The sequence below is a fragment of the Alosa pseudoharengus genome, unplaced genomic scaffold (assembly GCF_046254945.1).
Source record: "Alosa pseudoharengus isolate Yale_2024_CS ecotype anadromous, Long Island Sound unplaced genomic scaffold, YU_APseudo_1.1 YU_APseudo_1.1_scf_23, whole genome shotgun sequence".
Taxonomy (NCBI): Eukaryota; Metazoa; Chordata; class Actinopteri; order Clupeiformes; family Clupeidae; genus Alosa; species Alosa pseudoharengus.
The window spans coordinates 15270190-15294574 of record NW_027468685.1 but is presented as its reverse complement, the minus strand read 5'-3'; the positions used below and the strand labels follow the sequence as shown (position 1 = coordinate 15294574).

At 44.5% G+C, this 24385-nt stretch overlaps 1 protein-coding gene across 1 annotated transcript in view; it reads left to right on the top strand.

The window, feature by feature from the left end:
* The window catches only part of vps50 (VPS50 subunit of EARP/GARPII complex), a 138578-nt gene that overhangs the window by 82338 nt on the left and 31855 nt on the right, over positions 1 to 24385 (top strand). Inside the window, exons 19-22 of the mRNA XM_076301733.1 lie at positions 2410 to 2528; positions 4215 to 4321; positions 6019 to 6140; positions 10850 to 10930. Coding sequence (XP_076157848.1) covers positions 2410 to 2528; positions 4215 to 4321; positions 6019 to 6140; positions 10850 to 10930 — 429 coding nt within the window. The remainder of the gene's footprint in view (positions 1 to 2409; positions 2529 to 4214; positions 4322 to 6018; positions 6141 to 10849; positions 10931 to 24385) is intronic.

Sequence of the window (24385 nt, the reverse complement as noted above, 5' to 3'; positions counted from 1 at the left end):
TTGTGTAGGAAAATCAGTCATAAGTTATTTATAATCTGGTAAAGCTATATTTCTTTGATTCAGTATTTGCTCCTCTTTTATGTCTTATCCTGTTGAACAGTGCTGCTTATCGAGAGCTGCTTAAAGAGGGTGCTCAATAAGTATAATCTCCCAGTCAGTCAGCCTCTTCATAGCTGGGGCTACCATTCCTACAGATAGTGTGTGCATCTGGGTGTTCAACTCCCTCTTTGATGGAACTGTTAGACAGAGACCCTCACTGGTCTTAGAGCTGTTCAGTTCAACCCTGATGGACATAATCTGTACCACCACTCTGTTTGCACCACCACATGAAAGACCCACCACATTAAGGCAGGGATCACGTTGGCCAGAGGTTCAGACCATAATAAGTTCTACCTCGTTCCTAAGCAACACAAACGGTTTGCCTAAACTGACCATTGAATATGCTCGCGTTGCGCTTTGAAAGTTGAACCAAGTTCAACGCTCAGCTTGTTCAACACTAGCACTGCCACCGTTCCGCTGCCCAACCATAGAGAACAATAGGAAACCTGCCGCTTGCCGCTGGTCAGTCTAATCCCCGCCTAAGTGTGCTCCCAAACCATTTAGCAAGGCATGTGTGCAGGACCTTAAAATTGACCTGACAGACATGTTCATTGGCAGCAATTTTGTTATAAAAAGTAATATCAGTGAAACTGACAAGGAAAAGCAACACTGAATTAAGTAGACCTACATAATACAACATGCATACATTGTATGGAAAAGATAGCATAAATAAATAATGAAATTCAACTCCACACACATAATAAATGGAGGAAAGAGGAAAGAATGTTATATTCTAACTATATTTTCCAGGGTCTCCAAAACATACAGTATATTTGATGGTTCTGTTAATATTCATTATGTTCATTATTTTCAGTGAAAACGACATCAATCTGGCATCAATTTTCTTTTCCCCTGAAGGGCATTCCAATATGTGCCGCTGTATTTCCCCCTACCCCTTCATTAAGAGCGCCCTTTGGGAGTGTGGCTACAAAGCAGAGTTCACTCCGTGATGGAGTGGGGAGTGTGCAGTGGGGAGGGTTTGGTTTGGAAACGGCCCCTCTTGTCTATTATTTGGAGATTCTCTTGGTTATGTGTGCTTAACAGTGCTTCCTCACTCTTAATCACCCATAAATGCCCCTGTGCTGAAAGGGTGTATACTAAGGGCAGGATCAGACTGGTCCCTGTTATTGTAGTGAGAGATGTCTTTTTTCGGTTGTTATTTTATCAATAAGTATTTTATCAGTAAGTGTTTTGCACGGTGCTTAATTGCAGACTCCCTGAGCCTTGAAATAAAAGAAGTGGAACTCCAACGTCAAATATAAAAGCGTCCAATGTCATTTCCATTTTTATTACAACATATTGCCCCTCACATTTTACAAGCGGCAAACTGCACTTGTCTGATCGCACCCCAACACTACCACTGTAGATTGTTCCTCAATGTGTTAATTTCTGCACCACTTCTAGTTGTATTCTCTGTATTACACTTCAATGGATTGAGTTATATGGTGATTCCCAACTAGCGTTGATAGTGCCTGACGCTCGATGGTGTTTTAAAGCCCCAACGTAGTCTTCCAGGCAGCGCTGCCACCGTCGACTTAAAGGCACCTAGTCCTAACCCTGACCCTAACCTTAACCCATGCCTAACCCTAGCACCTTCTAGGCAGCGCTGCCTTGAGGACAACATTTCCTACCAAGAAACGTGCCTGACTTCACTGATGGTCTCTTTTCCACATTGCATTTGTTGGTGTTTTTATGCAGTAGATAGTCATCCTCCATGGATTACACTTTTCCGTCACAGCAGTGGATTTCCTAGTGCAGAAATGAAAATAATCATGTCTGAGATCAATGCAAATCCGATTGGTTAAGGTGTTGATGGATGGGTTAGTCTTAAGTCTTTTTTTGTCCTTGGATTCTCTATAGCTATAGTAAATATGGCTGTACATATGTTGTTTATTTTTGTGAACTCATCAAAATGTAAGAAAGCAATCACATCTGCATGGGTTTGCCTAAGCTCCCTGTATCCAGACCAGTTTTCAATTTAGCGATGAGAGGTGAAGTCAACTTTACTTTTTGTAGAGTTTTATACAAACAATCCAGACCATTTAATATCCAATGTTTTGTCTTCAGATGTTTTTTTTTATATTAGATGGTATGATATTATTGCTGTTTCAAATGACTCTACCATCACCTTTTTTCATTGATGCATTATTTGTTTATTTTGCTTATATTGCTTATTTGTTTCCTGATAGAAGAAAGTGGATACATTCATACACATTAATACTGTCCCCTTTCATTAATTTAATGAAACACTGTGCATCGTTCAGCTCTGCCCTTGCTTAACGTACTCGCATTTCTTGTGTTTTCCTGCAGTATGAGTCTGACGAACTGGAGAAGAATGTGTACCAGGACTACGACAGTGACAGCGATGTTCCAGAGGAGCTCAAGCAGGACTACGTGGACGAGCAAACGGGCGACGTGCCCGTCAAAAGGTGAAGCAAATCTCTCAAATTGTTGGTGGGTGTTGAAGTGGAAATACTCCAGTGGTGCCCATAAGCCTGCCAACATCTTGTGTGTTTTTGGCACTAGCAGTAATGTGCATCCTCGCCCTCGACCGGTTCTGCGCCCACACACTTTCTCCCGTCACACTGTACTGTACATCTAGGCCACTATTCAAGGTTGTTAAGTTCACGGGGCACGAAACCGCACACTCTGAGCTAGTTGGGATCAGCATTAGCAATTTAATGAGACACCTTTCTGTTCCGATCAGTTTGCATCGGAGGCAGATGCATGGTGCATATACAAAATGGCATTAGTCGCTTATCTCTGGCAAAGAAATGAATTATGCGGTCGACAAACAGGGGGCTTATGTAAGACCTTGTGGATTATATTTAGAATGGTTCTAGAAGCTTCGTCCTCAGAAAAAGGGCTTGCATAAAAGAGCTCCTTCATAAGTAAGGAATCATTAAAATGTCTCCCACAGGGAAATGGCTTGAGGTCGCTCTTCTCGAAATCTGTATAAATTGTCTCAATTCTTTCTTTTTGTTGTTTAATTGTCTGACTATGCTTGCATATACAGTGTGCGGTGTTCCAAAATATGCTCTAATTAAGTTGGCTCATTACAATATAGGCAGCTGAGAATGTTTAGCACATTTTTGTCTCATTGTATTTTTTCCTTTCTTCTTTTTTCATTTTGTCTTCATATTTAAAGGCTTTAATGCGCAAATCGTCAAACCATGGACATGTTGCATTGTGATGTCATAATTGTTTGAGATTAACCAAATGCTCATGTGGGCTAAGCAGAAGATTTATCCATGCTACAGGCTGGTATTATGCATTCTGGAAGACATTATTGGGGGGGGGGGGGAGCCACACATGTGCCATGTTTTTAAAATGCTCTTTTTTTACATGTTCCTTCTCACCATAATGACTTTAGAGCATGCCTGCTGGTGGCTGCCGTCTGCAGTGGTTTACCCCTGGCTCATCCCCTTCCTAAGTGCTTCATTTCGGGGCTGCATGATTCTTAATCACCCAGCATATAAATCAGTCACTTGTCGGAACACGAGCAAACCAACGCCGTTAAAGGGGGTCATTAAGGCATCAGACAAACTGCACTGTGGCTAGTACGTCCCTGGAGCGAGTTCAAAGTTAATGAAATATTTCCTTGTGATGTGCCGAACCGACAGGGGGATGGGGGTGGGGGGCGGGGGGCATAGAGGTCCGCAGTGGAAGCGTAGGACTTGACGCATCACTGATTAATGAGATGAGTTTGTGAATGAAAGGGCTCTCACGCCCTTGCTCTGTGCTTAGTCAAGGGGCCACGTCTAATGACCCTAGGGGACCCTATGATGACTACTCCACCTGTCCTTCTGTGCTCTCCGTGTCTCCTTGGCTTTTAATTCACTTATAGCACTACAGCCCCCTCCAAACACACACACACACACACACACACACACACACACACACACACACACACACACACACACACACACACACACACACACACACTCCCACTCCCTCCCGTTTTATGTTCCATAAGATTAATTCAAATCCAGCTTGTTGCCGCTCTTTGCCTTTGTCCCCCTCAAAGCATTCTGCATGTTTCTGTGTGTGCTTGACGTTTGTATTTATGGGAGTGTAAATGCAAGCAGTTTTTCCCCCCTTTTATCTCCCATTAGTGTTTCCAGGGAGACCTTGCGCAGCCGGAAGCGTTCAGACTACAACCTCAACAAGACAAACGCACCCATCCTGACCAACACCACCCTCAACGTCATACGGCTGGTCGGTAAGTAATATAACACACACGCACACACGCACACACACACACACACACACACACACACACACACACACACACACACACACACACACACACACACTGTACCCCCCACCCACCCACCACCTTAGCACCTGTGGTATCTCAGAAAAGTGGCTCGCATATCATTCATCCTTCATAAACAGAAATCTTCTCTCGATCAGTTCAAAAGAAGATAATTAGCGTTTTAGGATGGTGTGGGTGAGCTCCTGGTCCCACCTGTGTGACCTGTGGGCCGTTGCCTTCATTAGCACCCAATGATTCCTCCGTCATTGCTCACGTCTGATGTGTAATTGAAACGTCTGATGTGACAGCCTAGTGCGCTAGGCTGTGACCCATTAGCTCTAGAACCCTAATTTCCTTCCGAATGATTATATCTCGTTTTTTCCATAATGAAGCCAATTAACATTCTGGCCTTGTTCTCCAATTTCTTGTAGCATCTACATGAGTTTCCAACTCGACCACAGACCCTTTTTCCATTGTAATACACCCATAGAGACATTCACTCTGAGATTTTTGAAGTGAGTGGACAGCATGCATGCTAAGCATTAGATAAAAGACCCAACTTACTCTTTTAAAATTGCACGGTTTTTAAGGATTTCTGCGTGCCTTTGAGCTTATTTCAAAATGATTCCGATTTCTTTTGACGTTATTATATTGCAGACATGTCAATGATGGGAGTAGACAGAGAAATAAAGTTCCCAGGCACCCTCTCACCCTCACACGAATATCACAGATATTCCGACTACCTGTCAGTTCAGCTCTTGTCTTCAGACTCCCCTTTTATTTTCTTACTCTAGTATTATCCATAGAGATTTGATTACAAAGCCGATCTTCCTTGAGGCCCATCTGAAAGCAGCAGGCAAAGAAATAAAAGCACCTGTCTCAGCATAAAAAAAAAAAACAGTGAAGTGTATTGCGCTCCCTCTCATTTCTCATGATTCGATGTTAAACGCATTACTCTTGTGTATGCTTGTACTTATTCATTATTACTTGCTTGTGCAAATTCAATTGGCCTGCCCCAGGAGAGCACATGGAAATGCACTGGTCAGTGTTTAAATAATGACAAATATCCCCCCTCAGGGACACTGTTCCATTCTAATCGACTTGCGAAAGTTACTCGACAAACATTAAGAGTTTTTTTTTTTCTGACACGAGTGTGCACTGGAAGCTATTGGTGAGATGAGCATGACAATAGCTCTAACTTGCCACTCAGGAATCAAGGCTTGTGAGGCATTTTATGGGTTCATTTTCTATAAGCTTGCTTTAAATGATTTGGTCTCTGAAGCATTAAAATACTGTGTGTATTTTTATTTGTGTACTTGTGTGTGCTCATGATGAGATCAAAGCGAGATGGTATAAATTAAAAAGTCTTTGCTGTTTGTTCGTCAAGTCAACCTTGAAATGGCAATGCAATTAGGTTCTTACGATCGACTGGTCTGCTACTCCCGCATGGAGAAAGTGGATCAAGTAGTGTTTTGCTGATTAGATAATTGATCTGTTTGGTCGAGGTGAAATAATGGAGCGAGGCCTGATGCGCTGTTGTTGTTGTTTTTTTTTTTTCTCTCTTTCTTTCCCTCCCCCCTCCCTTCCGCCCTCTCTCTCTCTCCCCCCTCTCTCTCTCTCTCTCCCTCTCCCTCTCCCTCCCTCTCTCTCCCTCCCCTCAGGAAAGTATATGCAGATGATGAGCATTCTGCAGCCCATAGCCTTTGACGTGATCCACTGCGTCTCACAGCTCTTTGACTACTACCTGTACGCTGTCTACACATTTTTTGGACGGAACGACATGGTAAATCAGCAATGTGTGCCACCCCTCACCCCCTTTATAAACCATTTTTGCTGCCACCATGCCATTGTGATGCCATTTTCCATTCCTGTGCCACTGCTGTTATTCAATGAACCATTCTCACATCTGACGGAAAGACTTTGTTTCATGGAGATTTGTCTTCTCTTCAGTGGCTTGTATGGTGCCATAATCCCTCCATGCTTGTGAAAGTATTAACGTAATGTACTTACCCCACCCCCCCTTTCTTTCCAGTTAAGTTTTGCAGGGCCAAAGCTGTCAGAACATACAGATCAAGTATGAGAGTTCAATACCAAAAGCACTGAGCTCTCAAAATTATTATGCAAAATGATTATTAATACGAATAACTTGGTGGTTGTTCACAACGGCTACTGGGTATATCGATAGTGAGTTCAGCTCTGAATTCTATTGGTCACCAAATCTTAAACCCCTTCTTTGCCCTCTCTGTTTGCCATTCGATCTGTTAAGTAGGTTTTGGCACACACTGCATCTGATGCATACTCTGAATAACGTAACTGGGTAACGTGGCATGAAATGTCCCCTCTGGCCAGGCCATATCTTAAAAGGAGCTTCCGTGTGGTGCCAGGCTGCTGGGTGAAACCCTCTACCCAGAGAAGCTGCCCTGCCTACGCTGATAAAGGGATGTTATGTCCTATTAGAGATGCTCAGGCTGTCCCTAGACCTGATTGACCCACTGTAAACTTTCTTACACATGCACACAAACAGAGACATGAATGCCCCTGTTTCTAGTATGGGAATTTGACAAGATTCGTACAGTATGTCTTACCTCTTCTAAAACCGACAATCTCTCAGCAAACATGCACACACAAACACACACTGACACACACTCACACAGACAAAAAACGTCCCAGTCTCTAGTGTTTGACAGACTTGACGCGCCATTCACCCTCCAGTTTTTGCTCTCACATAGATAACTCTCCCTCCTACCTTCAGCTCTGCGAACACTGACAAACTTCCCCATCCAGCTCAGCTAATGAATGCACACACATCTCCTCAGGTATTCAAAGGGACAGGCATCAGCGAAACAGACTCATTCAGGCATCAGGCTCAATCTGTAAGCCATCTGCTCGATGTCACACGCACACGTCCCATTCATGAATTTGCGACAAAGACCCGCTTTGAAAATTGATAGGAATGTGTGTCGTTATCTTAACTCGGCATATGTGCTCACAAATAGGACACACACACACACACACACACACACACACACACACACACACACACACACACACACACACACACACACACACACACACACACACACAGACACTCATAGCCTGTTATACACATGAGCCCTATAGCTCACACTTCCTAAAGAATGACCACTCTTACGAGTAATGAACAGCATCAGAATTCTAAAGGGCAATATTCCATTATACATCGCCGTCATATTGACTCTAGCAGCCGGGTGCGCTAAGATGCATTAGTTTTCCGCATTCATGCTCTGCACACCCCCCCCCCCCCCCACACCCCCCAAAGTTAATAACTCTCCTTTCAAGCGATGAATGGATACGAAATAGAAAGGGGGGTGGTGTGCTGTGACAGGGGAAGAAGGGCTGAGAGGAGAGGAGGCTTTATCCGAGATTTACAAATGCCCTCCGACGACAGAAACGAACTATAGCCCTCAACTCCTCGCCTCGCCTCGTAATGAAGGGCCTTACTTTACTCTCGTCTGCTGACTAATACGCCACGAGTTAGTTAGGTGGGCTCGGGAGTGAGGAGCCAAATGGGTGGGGTGGGGGAAATGTGGCTGTCATGGTAATGGATGGGCCTGTTATGGGGAAAGCTTGCCAAAAGCAGAGGGAACATTAGCTGGCGATCCGACCGTTATTGTCCCACGGCCGACAGCCGTCTGTCACGCAGGGAGAGAGAACCGGGGAGAGCGATGGTGTTTGCTCAGTGAACGAAAGCTACTCTGTCTTTTCTATTCTGCTCCTCGCTGCGAGCAGCAGTCGTTTACTCTTTCACACACACACACACACACACACACACACACATATATATACACACACACACACACACACACACATATATATATATACATACATACACACACACAGACACATATACAGTATATACACACACGCACACACACACACACACACACACACACATACACACATACACACATATACACACACACACACATACACATATACACACATATACACATACACGGTTTCTCAGTTAGTGACTCACTAGCCTCCTTGTCTCCTTCTCTCCTCTTTTCTTGGTGGCTTTTTCATTCCTCTCTCTATTGTTGCTCTCCCTCGTTTAGCGCACAAGCAGACACATCCACACACACACACACACACACACACACACACACACAACCTCAACCTCAAACCCACACTCTTAAAAGATTTAAAGTGCAAAAGGCTTCCGTTTTCTCTCAGCCAAAAGAGACACTCTGTCAGTCGGCTTTGACCTTCATGCTGTGTTTTCTGCTTTCAGCATTCTCAGCAGTTGTCTGGGTCTTCTTGTGCCGTGTGCTTATGTCACCAGTGCTGTCACTTCTGTTGGTCGTGATATCTGTGCATTGTGCGTTGTCATTCTGCATTGCCCCCCCCCCCCCCACCCCCACCCCCTTCTCTTTCGTTTGTTTTTTATTTTCTCTCTCTTCTGTTTACATTCTCCCACCGCCATCGCTTGTCAAGCCTGTCACTAGCCAGTCTGCGCCGCCGCAAGGCAAAGAGCAGAGCGCAGCCAGGCAGGCCCCCCCGGTTTACTGGGTAAGGCTGCATGGGTGTACATGTGATTGTGTCCTTGTGTGTGCCACCCTTAAGGCCAACGCCCGCTAGCGGCGTCTGACGTATCTCTTGAGCATCAAATTCTTGGATGTGAACGACGCTGCCAGTGGGCGTTGGCTTTTACAGTCATTCTAACATGTCCCTGGCATTGTAAAAGTTGCTGCATCTCCTCTATGCTCCTCTTTAGAGTGTCCTGCAGTGATGTTTTGCAAGTCTGTGCCTTGTTTGTTTTGAAGTCTTCGCCTTACCCTTAAATGTCTATGGATATTTAAACATGTTTAAGCCTTATGCAGTATTAATCCAAAAGTATACAATATACACGTTTTATGTGAAAAGCTAAAAGTATTTTGTTGGCTGGGTGGCCCATAACATAAGGAGAGGAGACTGACAACAAATTTGAGATAGCCCAAGTTGATCCAGCTGAAACTGCAAAATCAGATGTTCACAACTCATAGGACGGCGGGCTATTTAAACGAAGAAAACAGACTGGAGCACGCTGATTAAACTTGTAGTCTTTACTTAGTGCAAACAAAAAACGACAAACTGTTGAGATAGCACAAGTCGACTACGTGGTTGCATTCAATCACACAGTGATGACGTGGCCAGTGTGTGGTTGTGAACAGTGTGAAATGTCAAAAACTTGAGAAATTGTACTGAGAATTGGCTGAAGGTTAAAAGCTAAAGAAATATGAAAGGGATCACATGAACCGAAGTGGAAGGGTCAGGTCAGTTAAGGGTTCGGGTCCAGATTACTCCACGGCCCGTGGCTCTGACAGTTTGGGAGGGATCCCAAGTCTATGAGCCTGTTGCAGTTTTTCCCTTGGCGGAGAGATCCAGGTTGCTTCCCTTTTAAGCGTGTAGGTCATTCTTTCTCACTGAAGCAATTTTTTGAAGAGGGAAACACTGGTCAAGCTGACCCGTTGGCACCAAAAAAAAACTTTTTTTTTTCTACCATCTTCGTGTTCTCAACCTCTGTTTGCATGTCCGCACCATGCCTGGCATTCCATGTCCATATTAGAATGAGCTTGTTGGGCCCCTACGTAACAGTCGGAATGCAAGCGAGGGGGGAATTCTTTAAAATCCACAGCCATTTTTATTACTTGTCAAAAGAGGAGCAGAGAGGATGTGGGCGTCGAAACGCAGGTGAATCGCATTAAGCCTCGACGCCTGACACTTTGTGAAACCTAGCTGTGCTGAAGCAAGACTGCTCAGCAATCACTTCAGCGGAGATGTTTTTTTTAATTTTTTTTTTTTTTTTCGGTGTTATTGCTTGATTTGTCAGTGCCCTCTTATTTTTCACGTCTGGCGAGTTTGATCCGGCAGCTTAGATTTCTTAAGTGCTCTAATAGCCGGTATAATTCCACCTCAAGCGTACCCCTGCAAATGTGACAGTGCTTAATAGCAGTTTGCTGCTCTGGGGAGCTTGTCATTAAACATAATTGATGCCAGCAGCATGTCACTGTCCACAGCCCAAAACATTATTGCATTCAGTAGTAATAGTGGTTGTTGTAGTAGTGATATTATTAGTGTTAACAGTGATAGTAGTAGTAGTAGGCTACTATTAGTAGTAGTATCCTCATTTCTAAACTCATAGTGTCCATAATTGCACAGTAGCAGCCTACATTAGCTCCCCATGCTACACAGCCAATTGGAAACATTGAATCGAAGAAAAACAGCTGGAGTTAGATGTTCCTCATGCTGTGTGTGTTTGTTTGTTTATATGTGTGTGTGCAATCCTCGAAGATTGGTTTTTGGATTGTAAACAGTTGTAAGTGTGTGTGTGTGTGTGTTTGTGTGTGTGTGTGTATGTGTGTGTGTGTGTGTGTGTGTGTGTGTGTGTGTGTGTGTGTGTGTGTGTGTGTGTGTGTGTGTTTGATATCTGGCTTGCTGGGGTGTGAAATATTGCTGTTTCCCCCCCTGCAGTATGAATCATCAGGCCTGGGACTGATCAGCAGCCGCCTGAGGACCACGCTGAACCGCATCCAGGAGAGCCTCATCGACATGGTGAGATGCAGACACACCACCACCACCACCACCCCCTCCCTGATCCTCTCAGCCCATCCTCTCTGTCTCCCTTTTCTGTCTGTCTCCCTCCATCACACTCTCTCTTTCTCTCTCCCTCTCTTTCTCTCTCTCTCTCTCTTTCTCTCTCCCGCTCTCTCTCTCTCTCTCTCTTGTTTTTCACACAACTCTCTTGACAACTGGGACTGTCGCAGTGTCTGTGTCAGTCTCTGTCTCTCTGTCTTACTTTGTCAAGTGTGTTTCCTCCTATTCCCTCTCTTTCACTCCATCTCTCATTATCTCTCTCTCACTCCCACTCCCACCCCCCCCCCCCCCTGTTGCTCGTGCTCTGTTCTGGGAAAATTATCGCCCCCCACCCCCCCCCCCCCCCCCCACCAACACAACCCATCATTCTCATCAGAGGTCATCATCACCCTGCCTGCCCCCTCACACACACACACTTACACACACAGACATACACATACACATACTCTGACACACACGCACACAGACACACACGCACACAGACACATCTGTACACAGACACACCTGTACACAGACACACCCATACACAGACACACCCGTACACACACACACACACGTACACACTCACCTCCCACCCAGCCCGGTACAGAGCAGCACCAACAGGTGCCTTAATTGGCCAGAGCATACTTAAATGGAGCCGTCGGGTCTTAAATAAATGATGTGTGCTCTCCACCGTGTCGTCCATTAGGGCCCCCGGGGGCAGTGACCTGGCTGACACCGCACCTACACACACTCCCACGCACACACACACACGCATACCCCTTAGAGACTAAGACAGAAACACAGACACACACTCTCACACGCACATTATTTTTCTCTCTGCACACACACATACACACAATCTTTCACTCTTTTTGTCTCTGTATCTCTCTCTCACACAAACACACACACACTCACCCTCTATGTTCACCTGCACACACTTGCACACATAGACATCCATTGTCTCTTTCTATCTCTCAGTCTATCTACCTGTCTGTCTCATCTACACACCATATACAGGTAAGTGCATGTACACACACACACACACACACACACACACACACACACACACACACACACACACACACACACACACACACACACACACACACACACACACACACACACACACAGCACACAGCACCCATTAGTGCACATACAAAAACGGCAGAGCTCTTCCCATCCTCTCCTCTTGTCAAATGGCTAAAGCCAGGGCTATATGGACCAGATGGGGTCTGTCCCTCTGCTTCCAGCCCGAGCTGGGTTGGCTGCCTGCTTTTGGGGGGAGATGAGGGGAGAAGTTGGAGGGGTTGCCACGGTAATGTGAAGAGGAGAGGGTTTTGGTGAAATTCTTTCTGTTATCTCTCTGGCCTGCTGGGGCTGGATAGTAGCTAGGTGGTGATAAAGAAGGGATTGGGCATTTCATCAAAGTGCTCTCTCTCTTCTCTAGCCTTACTTTTCTTTTTCTCTTTCTGTCCTCCTTACTTTCTGTCTTTTTTTTTTTCTCCACTCTCACGCTCGCTCCTTTTTTTCGTTCCTCCTCTTTCTTTCTTTCTTTCTTTCTTCCTTTCTTTCTTTCTGTCTCTTTCACTCTCCCCCTTTTAAGGTTTTCTTAAAGTTTTATTTAACCTTTGCCTTCATTTAGTTCTACTGTGCATCTTAGCGTTTCATCAACAAGACCTCCTCATATCAGTTAACAGAAATGGGTGTGGATATGAGCCTGATCAGGGTCAGATTTGGTTTGTTAGGCCCAGATCTGGGCCACAGCCGTGCCAGAGTCAACCTGTTGACTGTATTATGTTTCCTCTCTGCTGCTCCGCTCACTAACTCATGTCAATTGTCTGACAGCTACTTGATAAGCCCGCCACCACAAAGCTGTAATTTAACAGGTGCCTGAGATCTCTCGACACAGATGGCTGAGGCGACCGCGTGGGTGTGTGTGTGTGTGTGTCAAGTCGCATCAGCAGAGATGGATGAGAATGTTTCACGAGTGGCGAGTGTTTTGAAATGAGTCAGCAGGCGCTTGTGTCCTCTGACCAGGGGGAATGATTTAAAGGGGATGAAAGGAGAGGGGTGTGACCTAGACAATCTTGGGGAGGTGGGGGATTGTCAGGACAGTGGGGAGTCTGTCTGATGAAATAATGCAACATTTGCAGCTTTTGGGTTGCGTTTCTAAGCAGAAAAGAAGAGGGGGGGGGTATTACTGAGAAAACATTCTCGCACTTTCGCCATCGCAAGGCCAAAGGAGGTGAGGAAACTTCATCCCAAGCGGCCATCTTGTTTTATTTTTGGCCACCTCTTCTTTTTGGATGGAGTTTACAAAACCATCAACCCAGTTGTCTATTTCATGAGAGAACTAGAGCAAGAGTCCACTGGGCTCCTGCCAGATAAGATCAAATCGGGCCTCACTTGAAAGCCAGCTGCAGACCCTCCTGCTGGCCAACCATCCACAGTCCATTACATCCCCCCCCCCCCCCCCCCTTGCAGGTGGATCAAACAAGCCTGGCTGTTCAGCACTTGCCATTGGGGGGCACCACTGGAATAAGAAAGATTGCACAAAAATCTCTACAGTGAATGAATGGGAGAGACCCACATCACAGCAACAGTGGAAAATATCCCACCTCGTTAAATGCACACCATGACTCCCTGCCCTTTTTGCTGTCCGTCTAATGGGATCGTAAATCAGACAAAAAAAGATTGACGGCAGGCTTGAGAGCTGTGAAGAGACAAGCTGGTCTACAATCATAACATACTGTAGAGCGGATAAAGGCCATATCTGGTGTGCAGAGCCAGAGGAAACAGAGAGAGATGGAGAAAGAGAAGAGAGTGAATGAGGGAGATGGAGAAAGAGAAGAGAGAAGGAGAAAGAGAAGAGAGACGGAGAAAGGGAAGAGAGACGGGGAGACGGAGAAAGGGAAGAGAGACAGAGAAAGGGAAGAGAGACCAAGAAAGAGAAGTGCGATGGAGAAAGAGAAGAGAGATGGAGAAAGAGAAGAGAGTGAATGAGGGAGTTGTAGTGACTGGGGACAGGAGGGAAAGAATAGGAAGAGGAATATGAAGCAAACAGGTGATTAAAGTGAATTGGTGGAGAGGAAAGCCATAGCTGCACAAAAATAGAGAGAGAACATGAGTGAGAGAGTATGTCAGGGCCATGCCGATGGAGAGAGAAGCGATTGATGATAGAGGAGATAACAGTGGTCAAACTGCAGACATGTGAATTAAAAACTGTTGAAATTTTTATCGCCAGCACAGCGGGGTCTGGACGCTGTTGGCTTTGCTTCCTCTTCCCTGCCGAGGACTGTGGCTTATATCGGGATAACTGCTATTGGCTGGAGTGTTGGAAGGAGAGAAGTATTAAAGAAAGCTTTTAAGTCGTTTCCCCCCAATGTTATTTTTGTCAAATGCACTGTAATTAATAATTTATTTCCTTGGATACCCAGGCCCTCTGTTCAATGTTCTCCTTGTTCTCGTAAATAGTAGCTATTTGTATCTGTCTCTATTTTTAAAATCAAGGGTGATAATCGTATTATCCTTTTTAACTGCACACTGCGTGTTCAATGTGGAGTATTAATCAGATCTGCGAGATGAATTGTTCATGAATTAAAAATGAACATTGGGCTTATGTTTTTTTTTCTCTTTGAGCAGTCTTTTTTCCCCCGTGTAATGTACTTGATGTATTTTAAAAGTGAGTCCTTCGAAGCATGTAGATGAAATTCACGATTTTTGCACCCGAGGGCACATCCTGGTGTAGGGGGGGACGACCTTTTCTCGTGAGGCGCTTAAGAGCTTAATTACTCGTCACACTTGCCTAAGTGGAGAGGTAAAGCCCCATGTGGTGTAGTCCCCGATCCCCTCCCTTCCCTTCCCGTCAACTGCCTTTTGTTTCCCCCTGTAAGCTGATTGACTCGTAACGTTGCAGAATGGAAGAGAAGCAATGAAGCCACGGGGGGAGAAACATTAGTCATCTCTCAGGTGTCACGTGGCGGCAGGAGGCAGTGTTCATCTCGTGTACGTCATCGCCCATGCCTGCCTGCTCTCCCGCCTGGGATTGTGTGCCAGACAGCCATCTCCACCCAGGGACGAGAAAAAGAACTTATCACTGTCAGCCGTGCCTCACATCTAGCTGTTGGCTGTATTACACGTTTAGTTTATTCCTGCTGACATCCTGGCAGGAGGGGAGAGAATCTCTGATTTGCCATAGTTGCCTGAGTCCACAGGCTGCTTTGGTAGAAAGAAAGGCACTCTGAATAATTAACTATTGTATTCGTAACCCTAAACCTTATCTACCAATTGCTTTCGGTGAAGTTCTCCATCTTTTGCCATTTATTGTCATGCTGTTCCCTGTCACGGCCATGCAGAGAATCATCCGTGTTTAGAATCTGGAATTCGTTGAGCCTCTTGCCGAGTGACTTAATCTGTAGCAAAACTTTGAAACCTTGAAAATGGTGTGTGTGCTGGTGTTAGTGGATCTTTGTGTCAGCAAGAGAGAGACTAGATGTGTTGAAAAAAGACGTTTTCCCAGACACACAGGCGCAGTGATGCAACAGTTGCTTTTAGGATTTTAAAATGGAGTTATGTCGTTGTGTCAAAAATTTGTTTGGTGTGCTACTGAGACTGCCATTGTCTGTCCATGCAGAGGCAAAAAGGAGAACACTGTCAAATACTTCTGATTTGATCACAATCTGATCTAAGCAAAAAGCACTTTTTGTCGCTCTTACTTGTAAACTAGCACCTCAGCGAATCAGTCAAAACATGACTCAACTGAGTGATCCAGCAGCAACCCAGAATGTGTACAAGTCTTGTACGAAAGTCAGGTACTATTTTAAATCTAGGAAGATCCAACTGGTCAGTATCTTAACACTGATTCTGCACTGTTCGCCACACTGTGGTGACAGCCTGATCTCTCGCTTTTTGGCGGATGGACACTGGAAGTCAACTGTGAAATTGCGGTGTTGAAGGTTTGGCGGACGTGATAAACCAGCCATCATCCATCGCTTGCCCAGCGGAGCAACCCGTGGCCAAGCCATGGGTTCCTTTGCCAGACTCAAAGCCCAGTTTGATTGCAAATGTAAGTCAACTCAGGATCTAATCAGATGGGTAAATGTTTATTCTCTAGGGAACACATACAGGTTCATGTGAATTTTTAGGAGAGAGTCAAGGGGTAAAAGAGAGGCTGAGAAGCTTTTTGGGTTGTAGACAGATCAGTGACCAACTAGAATTCAGACTGGTGGTCACTGATGTTTTTTTTTCCTGTCCACTGGGCATAGCCAGGGAGGCCTGTGCCCACGAGCCTGGCTGGGCATACAGCCTGGGAGCCATGTGTGTTGGCGGTTAACCTCAAGCATGTGGTTGGGTTAAAGTCTCCCACATTATGCCTTGGCACTGCAATCCTCACTCAAGCTGGGAGGTGGAGAATCGGTCCCTGCTTTCTGTTTGTGTGTCTCTCACAGTCTCTATGTCTCTCTCTCTCTCTCTCTCTCTCTCTCTCTCTCTCTTTCGGTTTCTCTGTGTTTAATCTCACTCTGTTATCCTACCTCTTACCTTTTTTTCCTCTCTCTCTCTCATGTTCTTTCTGCCTCTCTGTTTGTCTCTCTTATTGAGTATGTGGCCCACCGGGATATGTAACCAGAGGAGCTTGCCTCTCAATCAGCTGTTTTAATGTTTAAATAATGCCAACCTGCAGGGGGTCGTTTTTAAAAAAAAATGTGGGTTGCAGTGTGATCTAATCCGACACAGATTCAATTTGCGCCGCGTCCATCTGACGGATAATGTTTCAAAACAGCTGTGTGGGAGGGCGAGCAGTATGGATGGCAGCATCCATGTGTTTGCATACTCTAAAAATAACTCTGTAAATATGCATTCACAGAGAGAGACGAGAGACGGGAGAGCGACGCATGGGTCCCCGTGATGCACGGTCCACGGGTTTGACAGTTTGTCATGCATGTCCTGGGAATGAACTGGTAGATCGTTTTACCATCCAGACGAACGGTTGCCGCGACTTGTGCATCCCGTTGAGAGCGAGTGTTCTCATTAATTAACACACGCACTTTGATTGGCTGACTTCTGTGACGCCAAGGGGGAGAAGGTGACAAAACACCTCTGGCTGTGGCCAAATGCAGTTTGATGTTGGCTGATTTCAATCTCTTTTTCATATGACTTTCAGAATAAAGTCTTCCATTTTGGGCGAGAAGAAGTGTGTGTGTGTGTGTGTGTGTGTGTGTGTGTGTGTGTGTGTGTGTGTGTGTGTGTGTGTGTGTGTGTGTGTGTGTGTGTGTGTGTGTGTGTGTGTGTGTGTGTGTGTGTGTGTGTGTGTGTGTGTGTGTGTGTGTGTGTGTGTGTGTGTGTGTGTGTGTGTGTGTGTGTGTGTGTGTGTGTGTGTGTGTGTAATAGAGCTCCAGGCGATTTTTTCATGGATTGTGTTGAGATGATTGGTCAGGTAGTGTGTCTGCCTTTTTGTGGGTGTTTGAGTGAAATCTCTCCAGGCGATACGACACAGATTTTATTGAGATGATTGGTCAGATTTGGGGAGGGGTGGGCAGCCTGTGAAGAAGCTGTGATTTGGCTCCTGGTGTCACACAAATGCAAAATGAAGACTCTAATTATTTTCGACATAAGCGTAATGAGAAGCGATTTCAGAGTATTAGCAGAAGACGAGGAAGCTGGAGCTTAGGAATGACTGATGGTAATTGAACCAGCTCTCTCGTCCACTTTTCTCGGCTATGAAATCAGCAATCTGGAGGAAGCGAAAGACCCTCACTCTCTGTGATTTGAAGACCGAAGTCTTGCTGTAGCTCAACTGATACAGCAGTGTATGTTGACAATGCCAAGCGCATGAGTATGTTGTCCTGGGAGTACACTCATCGGTCAAACATGTATATTATAATATATAATCCCATACCTGTACTCAAAGTTTACTTCATTAAAAAAGCATCTGCTAGCAAATTTAATTTATATAAATGTATGCTAAACAAAATCTAGGGCAGTTGCAGTGGATTCAATACCCTGAATAAAAGCTTTAGCAAAGCAAAAGCATGAACAGTGCATGGCAGCGACAGCATTTTCTTAAGAATTAAAGCCATGCTTTGCTCATTTGTGTGTTTTTGATGTGTGGTCAGACTGATTAATCTGAAGAGGCAGGGTGCTAATTTTTTCCTGGGTCAATGCAAGGTTTCTTAAGATTATATTTGACACGTGTGCACTGTGCATTTCATTACATCAAACTTTTTGACATTTCCTGTTGAGCCCATTGTGTGTGTTGACTCATCGGATCAACCCCAGTCATACCACTCCAGAGGACATTGGAAGCTTACTGAAGCGAGTGCCACCCTTTCACTAATGCCAAGACAGGACCTTTCAGAAAGATCTGTTTGTATTTCTGTTCTTTTCTTTTTTATACCTCATTTTCTGTTTCATATCTCATTTTCTGTTTTATATTATTTCATTTTTGTTTTTGTTCTGTCGATAAATGGAAAGAAAGCTGGCTCTTTTTTTTTCTTTCTTGTTTGCCTTTGACCGAAGCCACAGAGTGACATCAGGCTCCAACACATGAGATCCTCAGGTGTTTGCCCAAGGCAACTCCCTTTACACTCCCCAGTGCCTTTGACTGACATGTTGCTTAATCACTCTCTTATGGGCCTTACTGGCCCTCAGAGAAAAAGACTTCAACACCAGTCAGCCAAACCCAGAATATACCAAGGCATGACGAGACGAACGCTGTTACTGCCAGCGCTTTTCCATAACGCTCAGTGATGGGATAAGCGTTACTTAACGTTCCTGGAGCAGGCGTTTGTCCAGACGATGCCGGAGTGTACTTTTGGAAAGAACTACGCATTGGATTGCAGCTGCAACCAGGAGGCAACATGTGTGAATAAGCTCTGTTCACAATGTGTTTGGATCCTAACCATGACACGAAAATAACTGAGTGCTGCCGCACATATGAGAACATTTGGTCCCGAACAGAGCCAGAATGAAACATCCCTGAAGGGTCGTCATTGGGATTGTTGAGGTGGGGAGAGGCAATAAACTTCAATATTGCTGAGCGATAGAGATATGATGAGCCCCAACAGCATACAGTGGGTCTCAAGCGTCCCTTGTCATCAAAATGGTGTCTCATCCTTCACATTAGAAGGATGCATTGCAGGCCTTATGTATTATCTCATTAGGCTCCATTTTCTTAGCTGCAGAAGAACACGAAGTCCTTGGTTTATTTTGCAGACACTTTGATCATTTGTGGGCTGACAGACAGTGTTTGTGTGTGTTGGCATTAACCTCAAACTCCTCGGCTATTTGCACTCTGCTCAGAAAGCTGAGTCCTTTATCTCCTTGTCCTTTCCTTTTCCCTTGGTGGTGGGGGTTGAGATAAGTTTTGTTTCTGTGAGCAAACTCCAGAGCTTAATTTCTGGTCATTAAGCAGAGATGGATAAGCTCCTGTTCTTTGATGTTGGTGTTCAGAACATTAGGTGCAGACTCTCTCATACTGTATGTCTGGAGAATGAAGGAGAAGGTCTTGCATCTTCAAAAGATATGACTTACATTTGTTTTTTTGAGTGTGAATATTTTTTCCATGGTTACGGTGAAAATGTTGTGTAAAGGCAGAGCCAGGTGGTTTAGTGTTAGTCCCTTTTAATAGATTTATTATTACTAGTGGATGAATGCACATTGTCAACAGACCATTTGTTTCACTGCAGCAGCTCAAAATAAAAAATAACAATGCTGACCTTCTTGAACCCCTGTTTCCAGTAGTTTTTCAAGCCGTAGACATATGGTTTCAGTGACTTCATGTAAACGCCTTATAGGACTTATTTAAAGGCTTCTGGCCATCAGCCTCCTCTGGCCAATCATTACTTGGCTTCCATGATTTGCCCCCGTTTGATCTCCTGTACACCCAGAGATCCTTTGGACCGCAATCACTCAAGGCCATGTATTTTTAATCACGAGGTCAAAACGGCTGTCGTAACAATTAGAGTAATGGGACTCGTCCTCGTCTCCAGTGTGGGCAACGATGCCACCCGCACTTTAGCGGGTTTCAGTTAACGCAGCAATTAGTAGGCCAGTGGGTTGGGCCCCGGGGCTAAACAATGCTGATGGCCCAGACGAACGCCATGGGAGCCCCTTGGCGGGATCTGGTGCCCTGGCTCACCTCGGGCTCGGCGGCGGTGGGAGAAGGTCCGCGGCAACCACACAAACCTACACAAAGACAGCGAGTTAATTTGTGTGACAATGTACCAACGCGCTGCCCTAATAATGTCCAAAGAACAGACTGTGTCAGAGGAGAGCGAGGAGGACATGGAGTAAAATGGTTCTTTTGTGTGTGGAGCTGATAGAGGGGCTGTTTGGCCAAAAAAAGAAACAAAAAAGAGGGGGGGGGTTAAATAGTGGAGAGGGATAGAAAGGCTAGAATGGGATAATTGGGAGAGAAATTAATGGAAACATTAGGAAGCTGGCTCCACGGACAGGCACTGGGAAGATGTCAGAAGTTGGACTTAATTCAAGCAAATGGGCTGAGGAAATGACTGGGGAGAATTTGGCCGGAGCTACAGTCCAACGCCTGGCTCGTGATGGCATGTCAGGAAACAGCAGTGTGTCTCAGCTGGTTGGCCAGAAGGCTTTTTCTGGGCTCAAGTTCCCTGTGGAGACAGGCTATTATTGTGTGAAGGCACCTCATATTAGAAAATAGGTCAAATGCTGATGGTTATCATCTTGATATTCCCAGGTTGTATTCCCTTAGCACATTTTCTGTCATGTCCAAACTGAAAGACACATGGATAATTTGTTGTCTCACTTGATTAGTGAGGTCTTTTTATAGGACGATTCATTGGAATTTGCTTCATAAGCCTTTATCACTCATTGACTTAGCATATTTGATGGTATTAGCACCATTATGTTTTAGCTGAGTTGACTTGGTTTGTTTATGGAGACAATTTGATTCTGATGAGTGCTTTGTAAGTGGTGTCAATGCATAAGGAATAATAATGAAGCAGTGAGAGATTAATGATTTGCATAAGCTTCCTTAACCCATTCGCACTGGATGCTGCATGACGCAACATTCTATCTCCAGCCTGATGCTGCATAGCGCAACATAGAATCTCCCGCTGGATGCTGCATAGCACAGCATGCTTTTTATTTCATGTTTCTAGGTGCTACAGAGGCTTAGATATTACATTTTGGTAGATGTTGACAATTTTTAGTATGTTTTCAGAAAACCCTCAGGAAATAAGGTTATTTAGTCTAGAATGCCAAAGGATTCTATAGGCGTTTTTAGCAGGCATTTTAGGAGTAAATGGGTTAAACATGTGCATGCTTTTAGAGACCAATGTAAAACAATTGGTTATGCAAGCATTCGGTTCTTGAGGGAACAAATAATATGCATTGCATCTAGGCTACCATGGTTCTGTTGAGTCTGAGGGCCACATAATCAAAAGTGCATTTTACACTGTGGATTAGACCATCTTTTTTTTTCTCCACATCTTTTCTATTGGCCTTTTTCAAATCTTCTACCTCTCACTAGATTAAAACTCACTGTTCCCCATCCACAGAGAATAAAGCCTTTTTCTAGCACATTTTCTTGCAGGTGTTATCTGATTTCATTTTTAATAAGCTTCAAATACCCAATGCGGAATATCACTGCTTTCAGTTTATTCATAGTAAGACAAAAAAAAGTAAGGAAAAGAAATAACAGCCTCAAAGTTGCGATGAGAAAAAATAGCATTGCCTCAGATTAGCTATTGATTTTGGAGTGCTTGATATTACTTTTTGCTATGCAGTCAATGGCTGTGAAGAATCCAAAACTCCTTTCATACATGTTTTCGACAGACTGGTGTCATTGTGATGGAGAGGCAGAGGGTTCATATATTTCTCAGTAGAGTTAGTGTTATTGATTTCTGTTTCCATTTTTTAATGGACCTGAAACTGCAATAGAACCACCTCTCACATAATTGCCACACAAATGCGTGCTTCTGACCATTAGCGTGTTTCCATCCAACTTCCTATTGCGCATTTAATCTATTCGAATAAGAAATCCCGGTTGGAAACACGTGAAATGCGCATCAAAAATCCTAATGCGCATCTATATTTGATTCGCTAGAGGGGGGTGGATTAACTCTCAATGCGCATAAGGTATAATGCGAATAAAGTTGATGGAAACGGTTTATTCGCATCATATGACGTAACCTTCAGAGAATCTCAGCAATCTCTGGCGCTTCCCTATAACATTAGGCAACTTGATGTGTTCTCTTGCTTGTTTCCGTAGAATAAAACAAACTGAATACACACATCGGTGCACAGTTGTTTTGCTGACGCTAAAGTTTTCGCCAGCAACTATTGGCACACATCGCAAGTTTATACAACTAGTGCAGTGCCCGTTCAAACATACCATTCCTGTAGAAAACCTGTAGCCCGATTACATGCCCGCAGGTATGCCTGCTTTAACAATAGGATGATAGGGAAAAACTATAATTAATGTGCAGTAAGCAGAATTTAGGCATGACTGCATGTGATTTCTACAGATCAGAATGGCATAAGAAATGTTTTGAGTTAAGGCTTATTTCATAACTTTCCTAATAGTGAAGACAAGCCAATTTTGTGATCGTTTGACATTTGCAACGATGTGACTCAAAAGCAGTGTTTGGTAAGTGACGTTGCTCTGTCTGCCACTTGTTGTCTTCTGAAACATTAAATTCAGGACCATTAGCCTATCGCTTGTTTCAATTTGGGACCTTGCAGTTGGAAATGTAGTTTGTTTATTCAAAGTCTCACGTTCAATGTAGCCTGGGCTATTCAAAGCGTCAGTTTATTGCACATACTGTACTTTTCATGTAATTTTGAATAGCCACTACATACCCCTGTTTGTTGGCGTGTTGTTTCAAAATCTGTGTAATCATTTCATGCAAGCAAACATACAGGAAGTCTTTATTGTTGAGGTCAGAGATGATAATCAAACATCTTGCATTTTAACCGTGATTTAGTGCTGCCAAATCTCCGCTTTTCCTCTCTCTGGTCCTGCGCGCAGTGCTGTGTGAGAGGGTGGCTATGGTAGAGCGGAGAAAGCCAACTTGTGCTTCTTTTACCGACATATAACGATATATTTAGCTTTTTATATCCAAACAATGTCAAACTATGCACTGCACTTACTCATGCCAGTAGCAAGACACTACGCATGCCAGTAGCAAGACACCTGCCAAGTTTGAAATCGAACGGACCAACGACACGCAGACAGACAGACAGACGTTCCTGCAATTTATGGATAGATAGATGCGATGGCTTGTTTGTTGGGATAGGCATCCGACAACAAGTGGCAACAGCCAGGTCTATCATTCGTCATAATTCTTCAAACCCTGACTTGTGAATCTAAAGGTCTCCACCCACTGTTGGTCAGTGAAGTAGAGCTATAATCGGGCCTTACAATTTAGGCCCAACAAGACCCGAGCCCCACAGAAATCAGCCCGAGCCCTGACCGAGCGCGAGACTGACAGCTTTTTAAAAGCCCGAACCCGTTTACAGCCCAACATTATTCAAATGTCCGCACGCACGCAGCTCTTTTGCCTTTTGTCAAGAATGAGTAACATTTGACTAACATTTGACTAACGTAGCCTAGGCCACTTGGAAGTTGGAACAAAGAAATAAAATAGCCCAAGTCCTCTCAGCATTCTGAAGTTTGCGGGAACCCTCCCATACGCAGCCCCGACATTAATTAGTTCTTGCGCCAGCTTTTCAAACCCCTCGCCATTTACAATATTAAAAGGCCTAATGTCTTTACAGCGAAAGCTGACTCACTTCTTCTCCGTAACCATTTGTTTCACCTTTGCAAGGTTTGATTTTGTTGCTGTAGCCTAACAAACGATGTGATTCTGATGGGCACTGACAGCTTTGATCAACATGCCTTATCAGCGACGAATTCCCTGTCGTTCTACAGAATGTTGCATCCTTTGGATTTTACATAACCACTGGCTCATTATTCTCATTATGCACATGATCAAAACTTTTCCACACCTCAGACTTTGCTTTCTTTGCCGGTGCAACTAAAACGCCAGTCACAAGAGGCCAGCCTCTGTTTCACCTCCTAAGCATCCATTTCTGCATCTTTCTCACAGCTAACCGAAACGCATCACCTGACCGCTCATTTAGCCTACCGCGCAAGCCCGAGCCCAGCCCAAGCCCTCGTGAAATGATAGAAATAAAGCTCTACAGTGAAGTGCCAAATTTGACAAAAAAACTGCCGAGACCTTGGTCATTCCCAAGTGTATGGCGGTCTCCGGCGATGGGAAGCTGCCAACACCCGATTGCACAATATAAACATTCTCCGCCTTCTCCTTCTGATCGATATTAAATTATTTCAAAATGAAGGAATGAATTAGGCCTATAGGGCCTAGTCTATTCCGACCGCAGAGAGGAGGGCGTCCATTTCACTCAACATAGGCGAAGTGTCCCAAAATACTT